General features: G+C 38.1%; 2 protein-coding genes across 12 annotated transcripts in view; both read left to right on the top strand.

The window, feature by feature from the left end:
• The window catches only part of pld1b (phospholipase D1b), a 31,776-nt gene extending 16,667 nt beyond the window's left edge, over positions 1-15,109 (top strand). For 3 of the 5 annotated variants that reach the window (XM_081352899.1, XM_081352900.1, XM_081352903.1), the window contains 17 exons: positions 352-435; positions 1,654-1,735; positions 1,939-2,049; positions 3,142-3,330; positions 3,745-3,961; positions 5,209-5,337; positions 6,241-6,359; positions 6,783-6,896; positions 6,984-7,094; positions 7,272-7,360; positions 7,626-7,739; positions 8,523-8,572; positions 8,807-8,857; positions 12,709-12,843; positions 13,088-13,241; positions 13,338-13,455; positions 13,738-15,109. In XM_081352899.1, the coding sequence (XP_081209025.1) occupies positions 352-435; positions 1,654-1,735; positions 1,939-2,049; positions 3,142-3,330; positions 3,745-3,961; positions 5,209-5,337; positions 6,241-6,359; positions 6,783-6,896; positions 6,984-7,094; positions 7,272-7,360; positions 7,626-7,739; positions 8,523-8,572; positions 8,807-8,857; positions 12,709-12,843; positions 13,088-13,241; positions 13,338-13,455; positions 13,738-13,962 (2,092 nt within the window). In that variant the 3' untranslated portion in view covers positions 13,963-15,109. The remainder of the gene's footprint in view (positions 1-351; positions 436-1,653; positions 1,736-1,938; positions 2,050-3,141; positions 3,331-3,744; positions 3,962-5,208; positions 5,338-6,240; positions 6,360-6,782; positions 6,897-6,983; positions 7,095-7,271; positions 7,361-7,625; positions 7,740-8,522; positions 8,573-8,806; positions 8,858-12,708; positions 12,844-13,087; positions 13,242-13,337; positions 13,456-13,737) is intronic. The other 2 variants (XM_081352901.1, XM_081352902.1) reach the window with 1 other exon arrangement.
• Positions 15,110-17,910: 2,801 nt separating this feature from the next.
• The window catches only part of tnikb (TRAF2 and NCK interacting kinase b), a 59,228-nt gene continuing 55,226 nt past the window's right edge, over positions 17,911-21,912 (top strand). For all 7 annotated transcript variants that reach the window (XM_081353427.1, XM_081353426.1, XM_081353424.1 and 4 more), the window contains exon 1: positions 17,911-18,242. In XM_081353427.1, the coding sequence (XP_081209553.1) occupies positions 18,186-18,242 (57 nt within the window). In that variant the 5' untranslated portion in view covers positions 17,911-18,185. The remainder of the gene's footprint in view (positions 18,243-21,912) is intronic.

Here is a 21,912-nt window from a genome sequence, read left to right as displayed (position 1 = left end):
GGTTTTCATCTCTCAGGTTTTCTAGAATAGATAAACATGTGAAAGCTTTAGCCGTCTGCCGCTGTGTCTTCAGGTGAAGCCTGTTTAACAGGAGTAACTTGAGAGAATGAGAGGGAAAGTGTAACCATAGACTCCATCCTCTTTTGACCCTGTGGAGAAGCGAGATATCTAGGGCAGCAGTTTCACTGCAGGTCTGGGCAGATGATTTGTTGTTCATTGTTGCAGCATTAAGCCCTATTAGCATGCTTGTTCCCTGAATAATGAAAATTATGTAATTAAGTTTGAGAGTGTGAGCTTGGGACTATCAGCCTCACCCACTGATTTGACTGATTGGGTGTGTGTGTGTTTCAGGTATGTGAATGGGAAGCAGTACATGGAGGATGTGGCAAATGCGCTGGAAGAGGCAGAGGAGGAGATCTTTATCACTGACTGGTGGTATGTTGAGATATAGCCCTTCCCATACGTTCCTCTTTCCTTTGGGTACTATTGATTCATTTTAGAAATAATGAACACACAGATCAGGTGAACTGCATTGGTTAATGTTTCCTCAATAAAATTCTGAGAAAATCAATAACCTTGCCTAGTTCTGGGAAGGCAGCAGGAAATGGAGTGCATTTCTTGGAGGGTTTTTTGTTTTTTCAGAGGGATAAACTGACTTTACTTTAGGATATCAATGTCCTAAACTTGCGTCACACAACAAGTGCTTTATCTGTCCAAATAGAAAGGGAATGTACATGAAAAACTACAACATTACACATATTTGATGTTTTTAATATGCATGTGGAGCACAATTTTGAACCAGTGAGATTTTATTAATAATGAGAATTATCATTTACACATGCAATGGTTATTGTAATTTCCAGGCATGGAAAAGTAATTGAAAAGTATTTTATCATGACTTTTTAAGATATTATTCAATTTATGCTCAACACTGTTTTTTAATTGTTTTGTTTTCTTAATTGTATTTATATATTTATTATTTGTTATTGAATTTTATTTTTATTTATAACTTTTATTTAGCGATTAATTTGATCCTATCCTTAAGAATTTTTTTGTACTTAATTTAATTTGATAAATCCTTGATTTTACAAATCCTTATCCAGTAACGACGTATGATTGCAAAAGTTATGTAAGTTTATTGCTCCAAAAGTGTGAGAACCTTGAAAATTGAAACAAGTGACTATTACAATTTATTGTTGCTTGTCACGTTCTCAACAACTCAGATGGATGAGATGTATTGCTTATTGCTTTGACCTGTCATAACAATAAGGTCATGAACTGCGAGAAAAGCCCAAAGGAAGAGAGGGAAAGAAAGATAGTTGTATACTTTGTGTGCACCCTCTCAGAGGGCACCTCCAGCTGGGAGCAACGGCCAAACAGATCCGTTACCTTCATCAGACAGATGCCTGGTGCTGTGTTACAGCATCACTCAGTCATCCTGCAAGTGTGAGATTCCAGTGTGTGTGTGTGTGTGTGTGTGTGTGTGTGTGTGTGTGTGTGTGTGTGTGTGTCTACTTTTTTCACTGGCTTAATACATTTGAAATTATGTAAGTGACAGTGAGATGTGAGACTAGACGTTTATGCATATTTTATGTTACAAATGCTTCCCCTGCTCTTGAGGTCACTGCTGTGTGTGTGTGTGTGTAAATGCAGGCTGAGCCCTGAGATCTTCCTCAAGAGGCCTGTCGTCGAGGGCAACCGCTGGCGACTCGATTGTATTTTGAAACGGCAAGCGGTGAGTTAATCCAATCCAACCCATAGCTGCAGTGAAACGCCATACATCCATCTGTGGCTTTACTGCGCCAGCAATAAAACCTTCCCATTCACTGTTCTCATGTAATAATTTACATTCCAGGGTGTTTTCTGTTTTCTGGGTTATATATTAATTTTGACTGGTGGATTTGCTGTACTGACCATAAGAACTGTTTGTTCTTGCAGCAAAAAGGTGTGCGGATATTTGTGATGTTGTACAAGGAGGTGGAACTGGCTCTCGGCATAAACAGCGAATACAGCAAACGAACACTTCTACAACTTCACCCCAATATCAAGGTCAGATTAAAAAAAAAAGTTCATTAATCAACTAGTGCTGTCAAATAGATTAATCGCATCTGACATAAAAGTTTGTGTGTGTGTGTATGTATGTATATATATATATATATCCATCCATCTTCCTCCGCTTATCCGGGGCCGGGTCGCGGGTATATATATACACACACACACACACACACACACACACACAAACTTTTATGTCAGATGTGATTAATCTATTTATCTATTTAATCTATTTAATATATGTAAGGAATGTGAATGCAAAAGAACAATATTATGGACAATTCAAGCTTATTTGATGTATAATATGTATGTGGAGCACAATTCTGAACCAGTGAAATGGGGATTCATTGTGAATGGGGATAATCGTCGCAACGTGGTGAAAAATCTGGAATTTTAAAGTTGTGATTTCCAGGCATGGAAAAGTCATTGAAATGAATAATATCTTAAAAAGTAATGGGAAAATCATGGATAAAAATAGTTGTATTTCATATAAATTAGTTCCAATCGATGCTGTGGCTTTAGTGATCCTGAATGTATTTGTGCCATTTAAATATGACTAAAAAATAAATGAATGTAAAAAATTGTTTTGAAAGAATATTTCTGCCTGCTTGAAAGAAAAGTAGCATAAAAGTAAAAAAGTAAAATACTGATTATGTTCTGACAGGTCACTCAAGCAAAGTTGATTCAACTATAATTTTTTTTTCAAATAGGTTTTTTTAATGCCATTTTATTATAACAAATCTCTGTTGTGGATATGCATCTTAAATTAAACATTGTCATATGAGTGAAACCTAAAGTGACATAATATTATATTATAATAATAAAAATAAAATTAAAATTCTCAATAAAAAGAACTACATCAACCGAGTCATTTGTTCATGAATCAGAAATCATGTTCATTATTGCACTCACACTTTAACTATATTGAACAATACACACAGAAAGTTTTCCTGACTGTCACCAATGGCAACATGATTGGTCACAAATTGTAGTTTTTGTCGCATTTGCATCCATTTTGCGATCTTTAACCACTGCGAAGAAACAAAGAGAAGGAAAGACTCACCAATAACAAACTTATTTTCTTCTCAGGTAATGAGGCACCCTGACCACGTATCCTCTTCTGTGTACCTATGGGCGCATCATGAGAAGATTATAGTCATTGACCAATCGGTGGCGTTCGTGGGAGGTATTGACTTGGCGTACGGGCGCTGGGATGATCGGGAGCATCGGCTGACCGACATAGGAAGTGTCACCAGGACTCTTCCCGTGTCTGCAGAGGTTTGGAACTTATATTCTAATGTTTTATGACATACAGTGTTGCTTTAGTATTATTTATTTACTATTATAGTATTTAGTCATATTTTAAATTATATTTTAAATTTCCATTTTAGTTTGTTTTAAGTAATTTTGTTGTGTTTTTGCCAATTTGATTAGTTTTTGCTTATTAAAATATATAGCTTTCATTTATTTTATTTTTATTATCATCAACTTGGCATGAAACGGAAGCTTCTATAGTGTTATCATCCATATTGCGACGTATGACCTAGTGAAACGACTTCTAGAGCGTGACTTGATTTTGTCTGCTGGGAATTGATAAAATCATAGGAAGTTGGGCGTTGCTATCTAAATGGAGGCAGATCTGATATGGGGGATATGCTTAAATTTAACTTGATGTCTTATTATTTGTCACAGAATGCCTCTGAAGCCTCTCCTGCTATGGCTGCTCCATCAAATGGGTCCAGTGCGGTGCACATTAACGGCAAAAGTTTACCTGTCGACACAGTGGACCAGCCAAAACTAAAAGGACACGGGAAGACCAAGAAGACCCGTTTCAGCATCCGTAGGCACCTGCAGAAACACGGGCTGGCACCTACAGACAGTGTGAGCAGCGCCGAGAGCTCTGAAGAAAGTGAGTACGCCCCCGTCTCTGGAACGCTCGCGAATGCCGACTAGTGACACGTTACTGACCTCAACTCCCACATTCAGCTGTTATCACACTCCACAGCTGATTTTGTAATGCCTTTTGGCAGCGCTTTCATATGACTGACCATCTTATGCAATGATTTACAGTATTTACCATAAGTGCTGATAAACATGAATCATTACGGTTTTAGTTGAGGCTTAAGACATTAAGATATTTGCCTGGTTTCACAAACTGGGTTTAGATTAAGCCAGGATTAGGCCTTAGTTCATTTAGGACATTTAAGTAGCTTTTATAGTAGCCGAAATGAGCGGAAAAACCGCAAACAAATAGCGAAGGACGACTTGTAATTCACGAATGCCAAATTACTGGTGTGCATTTTGAGACAAAACAATGTCACTGACATATTTTAAGATATATCAGTGCAAGTTGCTTTCAGTTATACATCTCAAACATGCATTTTAGTCTGGGACTAGCTTAAGCCTTGTGTGTGAAACCTGGAGATTGAGGATTAGATGTGATATTTAAATGCGTTGTTGCAACAGCTTCCTACTAGATATACTTGTGCTCATGAATATTTTTGTCTAGAAACTATATTCGTGCTCATCTTCCACACCACACGTTTTAAAAGGGTTGTCCAGGTTGTAAAGATGCCTCCTTTTCTTTAGGTTACTCTAATAGTATTTGCAGCCACCAAAATTTGATCCCTCTTAAATGGATTGAGCTGAGGGTGTCCATGCCCTCCTGCCTGTGCCCAAGTGGTGAGTAAGAATCAGGCTTGGGTGAGAGGTCTCGGGTGTGCACTCTATGAGAGGTTGTCCCTGATTCTGATCCCGAACATTTAGTTGTAAAGAACTATTTTATTAGAAGTTAAATATCATCCATGTCAAACGGGCAACCTCTCAAAACACTCTTGGCACTCAGAGCACTGTGTGGTTTGCTGTGTTTCAACAGTCAGATTGTATTCTTGCAGACTCTTCCAGATGAGTAAGATGCAGAATATCCAATGCTTGCAGATTCCAAGCATGTGTATTATTTTGGACTGATGTGGTCGTAACTCAGCAGTGTGAAAGCATGGATTGCTTCCTTCGTGTGTTCCATAAAAAGTGGTTTTGGGTGTGGTTTTTGATTTGACATGATTTTATGAAAAAACTAATGTTCTACTCTTGGTTGTGTTTTTTTTTGGTTTGGTCTTTATTTGTTGTTGAATTTCTTTTGTCTGTCACTCTTATCAGAGGCTGAAGCTGCACAGGATCTGCAAGCGGACGTTATTGGCCTGATGGGGAACACCCGGTTCTGGCACGGCAAAGATTACTGCAACTTTGTGCATAAGGACTGGATCCAGTTGGATAAACCTTTTGATGGTGAATAATTTTTCTGAAGATTACAGCATTTGTGATGCGATCTGAGAAAACCTGTCAGATGTCGCGCTGGGCCGTTTTCAGTAAATTCCAAAATAGTTTGAATGTCAGTTTTTTTGTCAATTTTTTTTCCATTAAATTATTATTCTATAACATCTTTTCTCTTATCTCTGAAAATATCTTGGCAAAATTCCCTTGTTTAGTGCAGAAAAACAGCGATTTATAGTGTCAAGCTGAAAATACTCTCTTTCTCTAATGCATTCTTTCTATGCGACCATTTTCTCTAACGCCCGGCAGAGGTGAAAAAAAAAACCAAACAATCGCCGTATATCCCATACACCTGTCCGTCTTTTAACACTACAAAGATAGTTTACCTATAAAATAAACCACATAACATGTACAGTGAATGTGTATTAGTGCGCATTTCGCGCCAATCCTGTTTAAACTATAACGTCACGCAGTTTTATAACAATCGCGAGATGGAGGACAAGCGTCCCGACGGTGACAGTTAATTAAACCTGTTTTTCTCAAAATTCCGTTCCAGAAAATCATAGCGATCGGCCGACTTCAGATAAACATAACTTTTGCTACCAACAAGCTATGATAAAAATAAAAACAGATTTGGAAAGGGCTTGATACCAGCTTCCATATGATATCAAAACCTGTAATAGGTAAAATTTCACCATGTGGTGGGTTTTCCCAGATCGCATCACATTTGTTTTTATTCATTTTTTATTTATATAAACATAATACAATATAATACATACAAATAAATTAATATAAATTATAAGCATTCATATTATGTACTTTTGTAAAAAAAAATATATATATTATTTAGAATGTTTTTTATTTTTTATTCAAATTATTTTAATTAAAATTTATTTCTGCAATATGCTCTTTTTGAAGATTTTATTGACAGGCACATAACTCCCAGAATGCCTTGGCATGACATTGCCTCAGTGGTTCATGGTAAAGCAGCCAGAGATGTTGCACGCCATTTTATTCAGCGCTGGAATTTCACAAAGGTGAGGAAATCAATATTGACATGTCTTAGTGCCATATGTCTTCATGCCTTCTCCCCAAATATTGTTTTTATGTGGATAGGTTATACAGAATATGTCCATGGACTTTTTTTTGGAACATGTTTTTTCTTTTGTTTTGTTTTAACGTCAATATAAAATGTATATAAATGCCAAAGGAAGTTTTTTTTTTTTTTGGCCAGAGTGTGTGTGTTTGTGTGTGATTTTAAAATAATAAGTACAAAATATTTTTTAATTAGGTCAAAGCTACATGCATACTACTTTAAAATGAATTAGTTTTAATTGTTTTACTTGTCACGCCACAAGATATTTCAACCTCCCAAAAGTATTTGACGTCTTACCCTTGTTGGCTAATATCATAAACATGGCTTTGAATATGTTTGTATTTGCATTGCCAACTTGTTACAGATCATGAAGCCCAAATACAGATCCCTGTCGTACCCGTACCTCCTTCCTAAATCTCACACTACTGCAAATGAGATCAAGTATCAGGTCCCTGGCTGCACCCTGACTAATGTCCAGGTAAAATTTTACATAAAAGACAATATTCCCATCAGACCTCATACAGACCACGTTCAGCTTTCATAGTACTAATTCTCTTTTACTCAGGTGTTACGATCTGCCTCAGACTGGTCAGCAGGTATAAAATACCACGAGGAGTCGATTCATACAGCTTACGTCAACGCAATTGAAAACAGCAAACACTATATCTACATAGAGGTGTGTGACGCAATGGACTTATTTTCCGTTTGTTCATATTATCCCCAACTAATAGAATCAATGTTGATGTATTGGTTGCTAACCACAGAGACTGTGGCTTTTCTATATATTCAGAATAATTCAGGATGTCCTAAAGCAGCATTTCATTGATCTAATGTTATGCATTTCCTCTTTCAGAACCAGTTCTTCATAAGCTGCGCCGACAACAAAGTCGTTCACAATAAAATTGGAGATGCCATCGCCAAGAGGATCATAAAAGCGTATCGGTGAGCTGCGGTCAATATCTTTTGTATGTCCACACACCTATAACACACACAAGATACATTATTTCTTTAATGAAACACGTGTAAATCAATAGAACAGAGACAAGTGTTTGTCTAAAGACAAAAATTTATTCTTCATTTGTAAATGAATAGCCAGCTGCGATAAATAGAATGTATAAGGCCATACAAAGGCAAAGCATCTCTCATATTGATCTCTCTTACTTCAAAGGTGACAAGTAATCTTGTGTTCTTTCTGTGTGCTTCACAGGGAGGGTAAAAAGTACCGTGTGTATGTGGTGACACCACTGCTTCCTGGATTTGAGGGGGATATCAACACCGGTGGGGGCAGTGCCATACAGGCAGTCATGCACTTCAATTACAGGTAACACTAAATATCATGATCCTTTATATGCATACACGCATGCATACACACAAACAATAAAACACTTCATTCAGTAAAGGATGCAGTTGATCAAAAGTGACAGTGAAGAAATTGAAATTAGAAAAAAAAAACATTATATTCATCGAAGCAATTTTTTTTTAGTACCCTATCAGCATATTAGAATGATTTCTGAAGGATCATGTGACATGGAGTAATGATGCTGAAAATTCAGCTTTGCCATCACAGAAATAAATTGCATTTCAAAATATATTAATTATTTTAAATTGTAATAATATTTCACAATATTATTGTTTTATTCAATATTATAAATAGTATTTTGAGCAATCAAAAATATTACAAAATCGTACTAATTTAATTTTTGTTACAATATATATATCTAAGAAAAATTATTTCCCTCTGTTTAATATAACTATACACACAAGGTAAGTAAATGATTCTATAACACCTTATGTTACGTAAGATGTCCAATTTTTTTTGCGACTATATTTCTATACTATGGTTTTCAAAATTGAAAACCATACTACAAAACCAACCTTGTTTTGTAGTAATTGACCAAAGAATGCCTCAAATGTTTGCGATAAAGCTTAGCTTGTATTGAATCCAATACATTCTTAAATTTACCTATAAAAAAGTTCAATATTATTCCTGTTGGAAGTTATCATTTATCATATAAACAGGGAGCGTTATATTGGAGGAATTAGTTTATTTGGTAATCTCTGAAATTATTGTGCCATTTTTTTTAATACTCTCATGTTTGTGCAGGACCATGATTAGAGGAGACTGCTCCATTATCTCACAGCTGAAGAAAGAAAGTGAGTACAAATATATATATAAATACCCATCAATGTTTAATCTGTACAGGCTGTGTCTGTAAATCTTCAGAAGATCTGACTCGTCTCGTACCCTAACGAGATGTTCTTCCTGGTGGTTCGGTGAAGTTCCTGTGGTAGACCAATGCAGTGCAGGAACTCACAGAACTGTGTGGTTTTCCGTATATATCGTTTTGAAAAATTAATGGCTTTGTTGATTTGTTTGATGGGTTTCAGTCTCAAAGGAGTGGAGCAAGCAGACTCAAACAGACAAGAGCAACAAAACAAGTATTTCCTGCTATGCTAACCTTTTACCTATAAACTAAACCGGCCTTAAAGGGTTAGTTCACCCAAAAATGATGCCATAATTTGCTCACCCACAAGCCATCCTAGGTGTATATGGCGTGCTTTATTTTAGCCAACCACAATCGGAGTTATATTAAAAAATATCCTGGCTCTTATGAATAGTAACTGAGATTTTAAAGCCAAAAAAAGCGCATCCATCCATCATAAAAGTAATCCATACGGCACTAGGGGGTTAATAAAGGCCTTCTGAGGTGAAGCAATGCATTTTTGTAAGACAAATATCCATAATTTTAACTTTATAAACTAGAATCACTGGCTTTTGTACGAGCAAGTTCCGGCGGAAGAGTGAACTCTGACCCGACGCATTGATGAACGCGGATAGAGCTCAACAAAACACAGGTCACAAATTAGAAGTCTAAAACGAGAATTTCTAAAGAGTCAAGAAATGCAACAGTTTTTTACCCAGCACTATTTGTTTGAACCGCGAGAGCCGTCTACTCTCACCTAAGCTCACGCTATTCCTACATCCAAGTCACAGCTGGAACGCATGGACGGACATTACCGGAAGCTAGTTATTACAGTTTATAAAGTTATAATTATGGATATTTTTCACTTCAGAAGGCCTTTATTAACCCCCTGGAGCCGTATGGATTACTTTTATGATGGATGGATGTGCTTTTTTGGGCTTCATTAAAAAAAAGTTACTGTTCACTCGCATTATAAAGCTTGGAAGAGCCAGGATATTTTTTAATGTAACTCCGATTGTGTTTGTTTGAAAGGAGAAAATAATATACACCTCCAGAGTGAGTAAATTATGGGATAATTTTCATTTTTGAATGAACTATCCCTTTAAGAGCATTAAAACACAACAGCACCCTCTTGTGGTTCTTAATTCATAGTAAAAGACAAACTCTCAATGGTTTGTTGTGAAAGACCTTGTGTGGAGAAGTAGCACTGTGTGTGTTTTTTATCATGCAACATCTACTTGCAGTCAGACACGTTGCAGTGTCACAATCATTCGGCCTGCATCTATTAACCCACCGTGAGAGAGAAAGGAGTGAAGTTTCTCTTTGTGCCTGAATTATCCAGCAAGTTGTTGGTGTTTTGTTGCAGCTTCACTGGATCAGAGCGTTCCCGCAGTGTCCCGAACACGGATACAGATACATATCGCTGTTCTCTGATAATGCAGGAGCTCGATTGTGGGTGCATAATTGGTCTGGCGCGGTTTTAAGACGCGGTTAGAGTTCATGCTGTGTAACTGCATATCCTCCTGCTCAATTAAAACTGCTTGAGAAAATAGAAAAATATTGGGGAAAAAAAAGTTTTTATACATAAATGGTATTTTAAAAAGAAAGATGAGATTAAACTGTTGGTAAAACAGAATGACTCTGAAACTATATCCGCTGGTGTTACTGTTATACAGAGAGGAAGGAAGTGTTTATTTTGCCTCCATTGAGCTCCTAAAGTGGCTTGAATGTTAGGGGTGTCAAAATACATGCCAAAAAGTCCAAGTTGGCACAAAGCAAATGGGTTAAACTGCTGGAAATGGACAGAATAATTACAGAGCAAACAACTCAGACATTCAGTCAGAGTCAAAATTACTAACATGATATGACTTTAAACATGAAATGATTTTCAGATTCAGCTTGTTTAATTCAAACTAAACCTTTGTGCCTGTGATAATCATGACACCTATTTGATGACTTATACTCTGAAATATACACTCACCTAAAGGATTATTAGGAACACCTGTTCAATTTCTCATTAATGCAAATATCTAATCAACCAATCACATGGCAGTTGCTTCAATGCATTTAGGGGTGTGGTCCTGGTCAAGACAATCTCCTGAACTCCAAACTGAATGCCAGAATGGGAAAGAAAGGTGATTTAAGCAATTTTGAGCGTGGCATGGTTGTTGGTGCCAGACGGGCTGGTCTGAGTATTTCACAATCTGCTCAGTTACTGGGATTTTCCCGCACAACCATTTCTAGGGTTTACAAAGAATGGTGTGAAAAGGGAAAAACATCCAGTATGCGGCAGTCCTGTGGGCGAAAATGCCTTGTTGATGCTAGAGGTCAGAGGAGAATGGGCCGACTGATTCAAGCTGATAGAAGAGCAACTTTGACTGAAATAACCACTCGTTACAACCGAGGTATGCAGCAAAGCATTTGTGAAGCCACAACACGCACAACCTTGGGGCGGATGGGCTACAACAGCAGAAGACCCCATCGGGTACTACTCATGTCCACTACAAATAGGAAAAAGAGGCTACAATTTGCACGAGCTCACCAAAATTGGACAGTTGAAGACTGGAAAAATGTTGCCTGGTCTGATGAGTCTCGATTTCTGTTGAGACATTCAGATGGTAGAGTCAGAATTTGGCGTAAACAGAATGAGAACATGGATCCATCATGCCTTGTTACCACTGTGCAGGCTGGTGGTGGTAGTGTAATGGTGTGGGGGATGTTTTCTTGGCACACTTTAGGCCCCTTAGTGCCAATTGGGCATCGTTTAAATGCCACGACCTACCTGAGCATTGTTTCTGACCATGTCCATCCCTTTATGACCACCATGTACCCATCCTCTGATGGCTACTTCCTGCAGGATAATGCACCATGTCACAAAGCTCGAATCATTTCAAATTGGTTTCTTGAACATGACAATGAGTTCACTGTACTAAAATGGCCCCCACAGTCACCAGATCTCAACCCAATAGAGCATCTTTGGGATGTGGTGGAACGGGAGCTTCGTGCCCTGGATGTGCATCCCACAAATCTCCATCAACTGCAAGATGCTATCCTATCAATATGGGCCAACATTTCTAAAGAATGCTTTCAGCACCTTGTTGAATCAATGCCACGTAGAATTAAGGCAGTTCTGAAGGCGAAAGGGGGTCAAACACAGTATTAGTATGGTGTTCCTAATAATCCTTTAGGTGAGTGTAGGTGCTTATAAATTATTTTTATTATTATTAGGCATTTGGCTTTTATCCAAAGCTACTTATGTTGCATTTAAGGTTACACATTTTAGCAGTTCTTGATTTCTCTGGGAATCAAACCTATGACCTTGGCATTGCTAGTGCAATAGTGTACTCCTACTACTACTGGAAGGAATTATTATTGTATGAAGTTGCAAAATTCATTATTATTGTAGTTATTGCTTTAAAAACAGTGTAAAATTTTAACAAAAGTAAAGTTTGATCATTTTGTGTGACTGTTTTTACTGATATTAATCCATATTTTTCAATGTAAACAAGCATACAAAAATGGATGTTTGTTGAATAATTACGATGAATAGTTGTTGTTGTTTTTTGGCATTTTTTGTCAAACCAGTGTTTAGGATCATTGAGAAACTATTATAGTTTTTATTAATAGTTGAATTTCTGTTTTAATTTTTGTTAAAGTGTTAGTAATTTTGTTGGGGGGGGGGTGTATGTCTAAATACTGTTTTTCATATTTCTTTCTTAGTTTCTTTGTGCATGAAGTTTAACTAAATGAAAATGAGATGGGTTTTTTTACATTTTTATTTTATTTCTGTTTTTATATTCTTAATTTTAACCTTATTCCAAGCCTTCTGTGGAACAAAATTAGATAGTTTGAAAACAAAATTTCCATTCAGTTTTGGACCCCATTGACTTGCATTGTATGGACAAAAACTGTATGTTTTGGATGTTCCACAGAAGTAAAAGTCATAGAGTTTTGAAAGGACATGAGGATGGGTAAATGTCAATGATGACAGAATTTTCATTGTTGGCTGAACTATTCCTTTAAACTGTGTAAATATCAAGCGAAACCAGAAAAAGAAAAAGCCATTTGGTTTCTCTGTCTCTGCAGTGGGGGATCAGTGGATGAATTACATCTCATTTGGGGGTCTGAGGACCCACGCTGAGCTGGAGGGAAAGCTGGTGACTGAACTGATATATGTGCACAGCAAGATGCTCATTGCCGACGACAACACCGTCATCATTGGTGAGTAAAAATAGAAATTTGCAGACAGGAAAAGCATATAATGACTGTATCATCTATGCACATGTGCTGATAGGAATGATAAATGACTAAATGTAAATGTGATACAGCTGAATCATGAAACTGATGCTGTCATAATGCGAAATGAAAAAAATGTTTAAAAAAATAGCAATGGCTCCTCCTATTGTTGAGATGTTGTATTGCATTCTAAATGTCAATAATCAAAAATCTATATTACATTCATCAGGTTCTGCCAATATCAATGACCGGAGCATGCTGGGTAAGAGAGACAGTGAGGTGGCCGTCATTTACGAGGATATCCAGACTGTGAAGTCGGTCATGGACGGTCAGGAGTATCAGGCTGGACGCTTCGGATTGAGTATGCGGCTGGAGTGTTTCAGGTTCAGGACTCTTCAAGTCTGTTTACTGCATTTAGCATTTTTAGACACATGCAAATAAGGTTCAAACATGTCTTCTACTTCCTTTGAAATCAATAGGATGATTCTAGGTGCCAACACTGACCCCAGCATTGACGTGACGGACCCTATCAGTGACCAGTTTTATAAGGAGGTGTGGATGACCACGGCTGCCCGGAACGCAACCATCTACCAGAAGGTCAGCTTAACCTATTCACCCAAAATGTCTTTTTCTTCAGATGTTTAATTGAGTTTTATCTATCTATCTGTATATACATTTGTCTGTCTATCTGCATAACCATTTCTGTCTATGTATCCATCCATCTATCTGTATATAACTTTGTCTATCTGTCTGCATAGCCATTTGTCTATCTCTCTCTCTCTCTGTTTGCCTCTCTGTCTGTATGTTTGTCTATCTGTATATATACATTTGTCTGTCTGTCTATCTATCGACCTACCTAAACTTCTCCATCTCCTCCAGGTTTTCCGCTGCTTGCCATCCAGCGATGTTCGGGCAATTCTGGAGTTGGATGGCTTCCTCTCAAAGCCTGGTTTGGAGAAGGAAGACCCTGCCCGTGCTCAAGAGGAGCTGAAGAAGATTCGGGGCTTCCTGGTCCAGTTCCCTCTCCAGTTCCTCAGCGAGCAGAACCTGCTGCCACCCATCGGATCAAAAGAAGCCATGGTGCCCATGGACGTATGGACGTGAGAGAACCTGTCAACATTACCAGGCTTAAAATAAACTGCAAATCTAGCAGATGTACCAGGAATTACTTCATCTTTCTTCTTATAAAACGGACACTTCCGAGACTGACCGAAAAGGAGATCTGGAGGAGAGTCAGCCATTAGTCGTTTACGCGCCTGGAATTAAAGACATCAGACTGGTTTGTTTCGTCCCTGTTCGAAACTTGATTGTTTGTGTATTCTAACACTATGCAACTTAAACTAATATTATTTTTTATGAACTATCCTTACAAGTCCTGTACAAGATGATAAAATGGACGTTTTTGGTGTCCTTGGACCCTTGATTGGATTCTTGTTCATCATCATTAGTGAATGGTTTTGTGCCCTGTAACACGCACTGAATATGTATTATTCTCTGCATGTAAGTGCCAACTATGTCTGTGTAACTTTTCTCATTTCTCTATATGAACTGTAAACATTCCTTGTATTTTAAGGTAATTTATGGGTCTGTGATAGTGGACACGATCCGTTAAATTGCCATGTTTTGGTGGCCTTATTTGTTTACTGTGCACTTGATGCTAGTTATGAACTGAAATTGACCAAAGCATTTGTCCATTATGACCAAATTGAATTGGTTTCATAAGAATACAGACTAGTATTCAGATTTATTCCAATTATTTGTCCATGTAGTACAGTATACTGTAAAAACACGTTATGCCTGAAGCTCTAAAGAAGTTTACTAATCGTTCTTAATTACACTGTCGATCATCATACAGTCCATTCAGAAGTGCTGAATCAACTACAAACATTTTAAGCTTTAAATAAACTGTTCTGGATTAACGACGTCTCTGTAAAGATCGCAGCATGTGTGTTCGCAATTTAAAAATGCAGCAAGTAACCTCTAAACAGTTGTTAGCCAAGCACTTAAATGTCTGCACTGTTGACTGTGTATCTGCACTTTTATAGTAGTTCAGGAACGGATTTCTATTCTCTTTCTATCTTCTTTTCCTCATGTCTTTTTACCATTTTCCCCATGAATTGCAGTTTTGCACAAAATATTTATCATCAAAAACACAAATTATGTGTGTTGGAATGTTTATGAAATATGTGAATTGATGTTATACAGATGATTAAACGATGATTTTCACACTACTGAGGTGGATCTGGTCTGTATATGGATTTGTCTGTCTTGCATATTTGCTTATCCATTTGTCTGTCTGTCTATCATCTCTCATATGTCTCTGTGTTTGTCTGTCTATAGTATCTTATCTGTGGATGAATCTGTCTGGTTGATTGAAACATTATGGAAACATTGTGTCTCTCTCTCTCTCTCTCTCTCTCTCTCTCTCTCTCTCTCTCTCTCTCTCTCTCTCTCTCTCTCTCTCTCTCTCTCTCTCTCTCTCTCTCTCTCTCTCTCTCTCTCTCTCTCTCTCTCTCTCTCTCTCTCTCTCTAGGGTGTCTGATAATGACTGAATGTGTGAACACTGTCTTATTGTCTCAGTGGTCTGTGTGGGTGTGTGTGGCGTGTACATTTGTTTCTTTGGGATATGTACAGCTGTTAGGTTCCCTGCAGACTGTGGTCTATGAGCTACAGCTGAGCAACAGTCCCTGATACAATCTCCTGACCTTTGACCTACCTCTCCCACAGTGCACATATCACTTTACAGGGCGTCACATGGGAGAAACACATCAGTGCAGTTATAAAGCTATAAAACCTGACGAGTGACTTTGGATGCTTCTTGATCCCACATACAAATAATACATTTCACTGTCAAATTGTTAGCTGTAGCTCCCATTTCAGCATGGAAATGTTCTATTATTGTAACAATGGTAACTGGCCTAAAATTTGCCTTGAGCCTGTTATTTTAGAGAACAAGCCCAAACACAAAGTGTCATTTCTGTCTGATGGAAAAAAAAATGAGATAGACAGATAAAGACCAGGATTACTACAAAGGCATGTGGTCCTGTGCTCAAGCTCATGCATGTCTGAACATTGTTTCTAAACCCCTCAGATATGTGTACCAGTGAGTAAGCTTTCTTGTTACAATTAAAAAAAGTGAGATCTCTTTTTATCATGTTAAAAATGAAACCATGTGTTTTTATATACATTTGCGTCCTTCTGTAAATCTCAGTGAGACGGTGTGGTAAAAATGTTCACACAGGCATGAGTCACGGGGGTCATTTAAAGATTCCTCAGAAAGGGTGTAAATGGAAAGATGACTGTTAAAAACCTAGAGCCATGCTAACATTCATGATCAACCACCACCATTTAATTTTTTTTTAAGTATATCTAAATACATTAAATTTCATTTCAATTCAAAATTATTTAAAAAAAAATATCTTTAATAATATCCTTAAAACGTTTTCTCTATTTCCTACATTCAACACAAGGCTCTTTCAATAACCTATTTAGGTCTGATCAACCTACTTTATTCTTCACAGGAATCCACAAGGGAAATGTTGCATAACCACAGGTTTCACTCCTAATAAATATCCCAGAACATACGCGTGTCTAGCAAAGTCTTTAATGATATGTGTACTATTGTGACTGATTTTGTTCTGCTAACACTTTTAGTTAATTCATTGTCCATTATGCAGGGGAAGAAAGATAACCACCCTTTTCCCCAAATCTTCAGACAAATTCTAAACAACAGTGACAATGATGAATGGGAGCAAATCTGGTTTGAAGGCATGAAATGTGATCAGGCTAAGCCACACAAATACAAAGGATCTTATCATAAAGGCAGGCTATTGCACAAACCACTGCAATGGGGTTGACTGCATTGTCAGCACAAAACATTTTCTCACAGGCAATGCTAATGCTAATAGTGTTGTTGCAACAGATGCCCAAGAACCCAAGCAGGTTTTCAAACACAAATAAAATGGCCTGTTTTTACAAGCAAAAGTCACTGAGGAACAAAGCTGTTCTGTGGCAAAAAGCGAAGAGGAATGAGAGAAATGTAGCACACATATAGCACAGTCTGTGCTGATAAGATGAAAGCTATTACGCAAGGGAGGCTTCACACTAGCTGAATGCTTGACAGGGATTCACTCTGGGGAAACATGGATTTTTACAAACAAGATGTTGAGGGAAAAGCTTCAAAAAGACGTATGGTTTCAGGACTATGTTCCTGTAAGGCACATTTATGCACGTATTTATAAGTTTCCCCCATCCAGCACAGAAATGCCTTTAGAATAATTAAAATCCCCATTCAGTCTGTTGAATGACTAAATTATGTCAAACTTCCACCGCTAGATGGAGCAGTATTCACTGTAGGACTATGTCATTCATTTGTTAATCGATAGGTAGACAGACAGACAGACAGATAGACAGATAGACAGATAGATAGATAGATAGATAGATAGATAGATAGATAGATAGATAGATAGATAGATAGATAGATAGATAGATAGATAGATAGATAGATAGATAGATAGATAGATAGATAGATAGACAGATAGATGTAGCATATAACATTCAATGGGACTGCCGTTATGACAGACTGAGTGTGTCAGAGAGGATGTTTTCTGCCAAGACAAATGCGAAAGGAAGGTGGTGTGGGGGGAGGAGGTGTTTTATAAATCGCGCTGCTTACATAAACGGAAGGTGAGAGGAAGTGTGCTGTTTGTGGCTCACTGTCTCACTGTCTGAAATGTGGCTTCCTGTTTCTGACTGGTCATACACATCATAAGTTGCTCAACACATGCATATGACAACAATAACAATACATTTTCTGAAAAAAAGTGGTGGTTCTATGGTTACAATGACATTAAGACATTTTCACGTTTTGTTCTCTAAAATAAACTACACCGCTTTTCTTTTAATTGTCAAATTTGTGAAGCATCTAACTCATACCTTTATCTTTATTTTCAAGTGCCCGTGTACCTACTGTGAGTTTGGCCCCGCCCCTTGCCCTGACCACGCCCTAGAAACCCCAGTGATTGACACGCCTTCACCGCCTTGCCGAGCCCTGATTCACGTCCACTCGTGCGCGCGCTGGTGCTTTGGACTCGTGCAGCAGCAGATCATCGGTACCAGCACGAGATGTGTCCTTCACATGCGACCATATAGCGGCTAATTCGGTTTTATAAACCCGGAATCGCGAAGAACGGCGGCTTCGCACCATCCGGGAGCTTCATCTGGTCCGATTGAAGTCAATCCAGGCTGTTTGGTGTATTACACGGATCAGCTCGGCGTCTGTATTCATGATATTTCGGGCATTATATTGTTGAATATAACAGATAATCATGGCGAGTGACTCTCCTGCGAGGAGTCTGGATGAGATCGACCTGTCTGCTCTGCGGGTGAGTGGAGAGATTCAGTGCAGTGAGATGTTTAGACTTACAATGGGTGAAATATGTTCAGCATCTCGCCATTAACGATGGAGGGGAAATATGGGAGCTGTTATTCATGCACCTGACCGAGAAAAAAAAACTGATCAGAGATGTACGAATTGTTTTATTATTATTAGAAAATTTGTATAATTGGATGTATTTTCGAGATATGTAGAGATGGTTTGTTAGGGATAATACAAATATTTTTAAAAGGATTTATAAAGACAAAGCTGCAGCACTGTATGTTTGTCCTCGAGCATCTGATGAAATAATAAAGCTAGAAAATTGCTTTTATTAGGCTAATACACAATTCGTGTTTTGTTCATGGTTATGCGGCATTAATGTGTGAATAATACTAAAACAGCATATTCAATAGACATAAGTCACCATTAAGCGTTCATTTTTATGTCTAATGTGACTGCACGACAGTAGTGTTTATGAGACATTCCGTAGCCTACCGTGAGCAGTTTTTGCGTCATCCGTTTTTATTTTTTATTTTTTTGCGTCTGAGTGAAATTATAGCTGGATATTTTAAACTGATACACATCAAGTATCTATGATTCATCCGAATGAAATGCCCTATGCTGAGGCCTATTAAAAATGGCAATGTGTGCATTGCAGACAGCTTCACTTCTTGTCCCCGCCATTATATGATAATGATATACTATCAAGATGTTTCCGTGCCAAACATGTGCACGTATTGTGTTGGATTTGCAGCTTCTGTCTTTTGTTTGCTGTGTTTGAGATCATTTATCTGTGACATACATCCTCTGACTGGGTGGACAGAGCCCGGGCTTGCTCTGGGCTACACTGAGTGGTCTGAATGCTGAGTTCCTTTTTGGTTGCTCTGCTTTATGGGTACTTCAGTTCTCCTTTCCCAACAACAGGAAAAATCACTGGCCCTTAAAACCTGCTGGACTCAAACCGGGAATTGTTAACGTGCAAGGGCCGGGAGGTGGGATAAAGTACAATTGTCAAATTTCTAAATCTGGCAACACTTAAGGAGCGGTCAGGTTAGCTAAGTTTCACATGTAAAAAAAGGTCAGTTGGCTTTTCTCAATAGTGTAGCGATGTAAAGTACAGCTCACACATAAGTCACTTTCAAGACAAGCAGCATTCTCTTGGTCAGTGCGGCAAATTCATATGACCAACTTGAAAATTGATGAAATCTTGAGTGGGGAGATTTTTCACCCTCATGCGGAACTCCAGACATCTCGGATTCTTATCAGAATGACTGGATTTTGCCAGTGTAATTTTGCCGAAAAATGATAAATGTGAAAATGAGGGTTGAGATAAAGTACAATTTATGTTAATCTGATTCTGGCAAGACTAAGGATGTGGTCACACTAGACTTTGGCCATGCAAAATTTCTTCAGACAACTGCAGTGGTCGTGATATTCAACATATAACAAATAATAATACATTTAAAATGTAAAAACATACTATCTACTCCACTTCCCTGCAACGCTGTTTGTGCTCTTTTAATTCAGCTAAGTGTTCATGCCATGACGTATCAGTTTTGTATTGGTCATGTCTGCACATGATATGAATTTGCAGAACCAAACTTTCAGCACAGTGAATTCGAAAATTCTTCGCATGAGCTTGCGTTTCCGTTCTCCGACATTCGCATGCGTATGAATGTAAGTGAATGGAACTAAAAGTGTATTGTGACCACCCATTTATGCAAACAAATAAAGACCATTCTCATTATGAGTAATGAATAATTACTAAGTTTGCACCCTAAGTGCCTGACATGACATCCTGTATGTTGTGTTTGCACTTTTTGTTTTCTCATATCTGATATGACAATGCTAAATTAAGCTTAAAGTTAGCATGAACTGAAAATTCACCCTTTGTTTTCTAAATCCATGTTATATATCTGAAAACTATAGATTTTTCTCTGGTGAGATATGCAGGACTTTAGGATATCATTTAGGGTATGTTTACATGGCAACATATGTTGTTCCTTTACGTGTTTTGCGTTCGACAACCTTGTCAAAACAATTCGACAATTCGTTGAAAACGACTAAAAACGCGGTATTATTCATGCCAGGCCAGTAGTTGGCGATGTCACTTTGTAAAGAAACACTACGCACCTATAGACTGAACGCGTAATATGCGTGCGCACGACGTCACCGTTTTCACATATTCACGTTTTTGTAGTTTACCCGGAGACAAGAACGGTATCGTTTTCAAAAACTTGCGCTTTGAAACCCGTTTTCAAAAGTTTGCGCTTTGAAACCCGTTTTCAAAAGTTTGTTTTCAGGCCCCTAAAACGCCGTTGTCGTGTAAATGAACGGCCAAAACGCATAAAACGTTTTTCGTTTTTTTTTTTTAAAACAGTGTCGTGTTAGTCTGTTTAAACCCCGCCCCTCAAAACTCACATTCATCTGCCTCCATTTTTGAGTGAAACTCCCACATCCACCCAACAACCGATTATTACAACCAAGTTACCGCCCTACATGTTATTTATTTTCCCCCCCAATATGCCGTTGAACTGTGATGTACATCACTGCTTCTGTTTCTTTAAATTACTTTGGACATTAGAACATGCTTTCAAAAGTCGTTAACATTCTGTGATGTACATGTTGTGTGGCTATATCATCGTTAATTTCTCAAGACTCTTGTTTTGTGGTCTTTGTTTTGGACGCTCTCGATTCCGTCTCTGAATTCTGGGCGTTCAGGCTGCAGCAGTGATATTCCTCACAGACAGTGTGTTCATACTGTGGGCTTGTGTCAGATCCGTTGAGTGAGATGACAGACCCTGACTGTAGGCATGTTAGTTATGCAACATGATCTTACCTGCGCAGCTTGAGTCACGTCTGGACATGATTTGTGAGTTAATCAGTTGATTGTGGGAAGCTGAGAGGGGTTTTACTCTATATTGTAAAGTAGGACAGTTTAGATGTGACTGTTTAGCATCACCTGATGTCATTGCATCATATTGCTCAGGATTTACTGAAAGCAATTTCAGACTTGTGTATCATAAATGGAAATTTTCCTCTTTGAATTAGTCAGTGAGTGTTTTATGTCGTATTCAGTTTGCTTGCACTGTGGAAACCGCTCACCATGCCTGACTGCCGTTTTAAGCGACCATGTCTGTGTTTACATCGATGTGTAGGCGTTTGGCATTTGAGACACTCTCTAGACTCAGAAACCGTACAGCGGCCCTCTCAAGCTTTCCCGTGTCTCTCCATGTGAGGTATATCTTTAATGCTATTTTTTCCCTCTCCGCTACCCATGGGCAAAGCTATTTTCCTCATGTCTGCTCACGAGCTCGCCACTCTCTCAGGATCTTTTGTGCTTAAAAATTAGGTCACCCAGTACAGTGCGCATGGTCTTGCCTCACAGGGGAAGTGTATGCTTTATGTTTCGCTGACACAGATCTGGACAATGTGCTTGGTGCTATTGCTATAGTGCATGAGTCCCAGCGGATGGTTTTACTGAACTTCCATCATGTTAACCACATCATGTTTAACGTTTATTTACCTGTCATTCTGTCATCGTTCAATCACATTCATGTCATTCCAAACCTGTATGACTTTCTTTTGTTCTGTGGAACATGCATTGAAAAATATTGTTTTGCACCCCACTGACTTTCATTGTACACAAAAATAGTTAAAAATATCTTTCATATTCC

Source organism: Scardinius erythrophthalmus, assembly GCF_964197995.2.
Source record: "Scardinius erythrophthalmus genome assembly, chromosome: 22".
In the NCBI taxonomy this organism is placed as follows: domain Eukaryota; kingdom Metazoa; phylum Chordata; class Actinopteri; order Cypriniformes; family Leuciscidae; genus Scardinius; species Scardinius erythrophthalmus.
The sequence above is the reverse complement of the archived record's forward strand: the minus strand, read 5'-3'. Positions and strand labels throughout refer to the sequence as shown.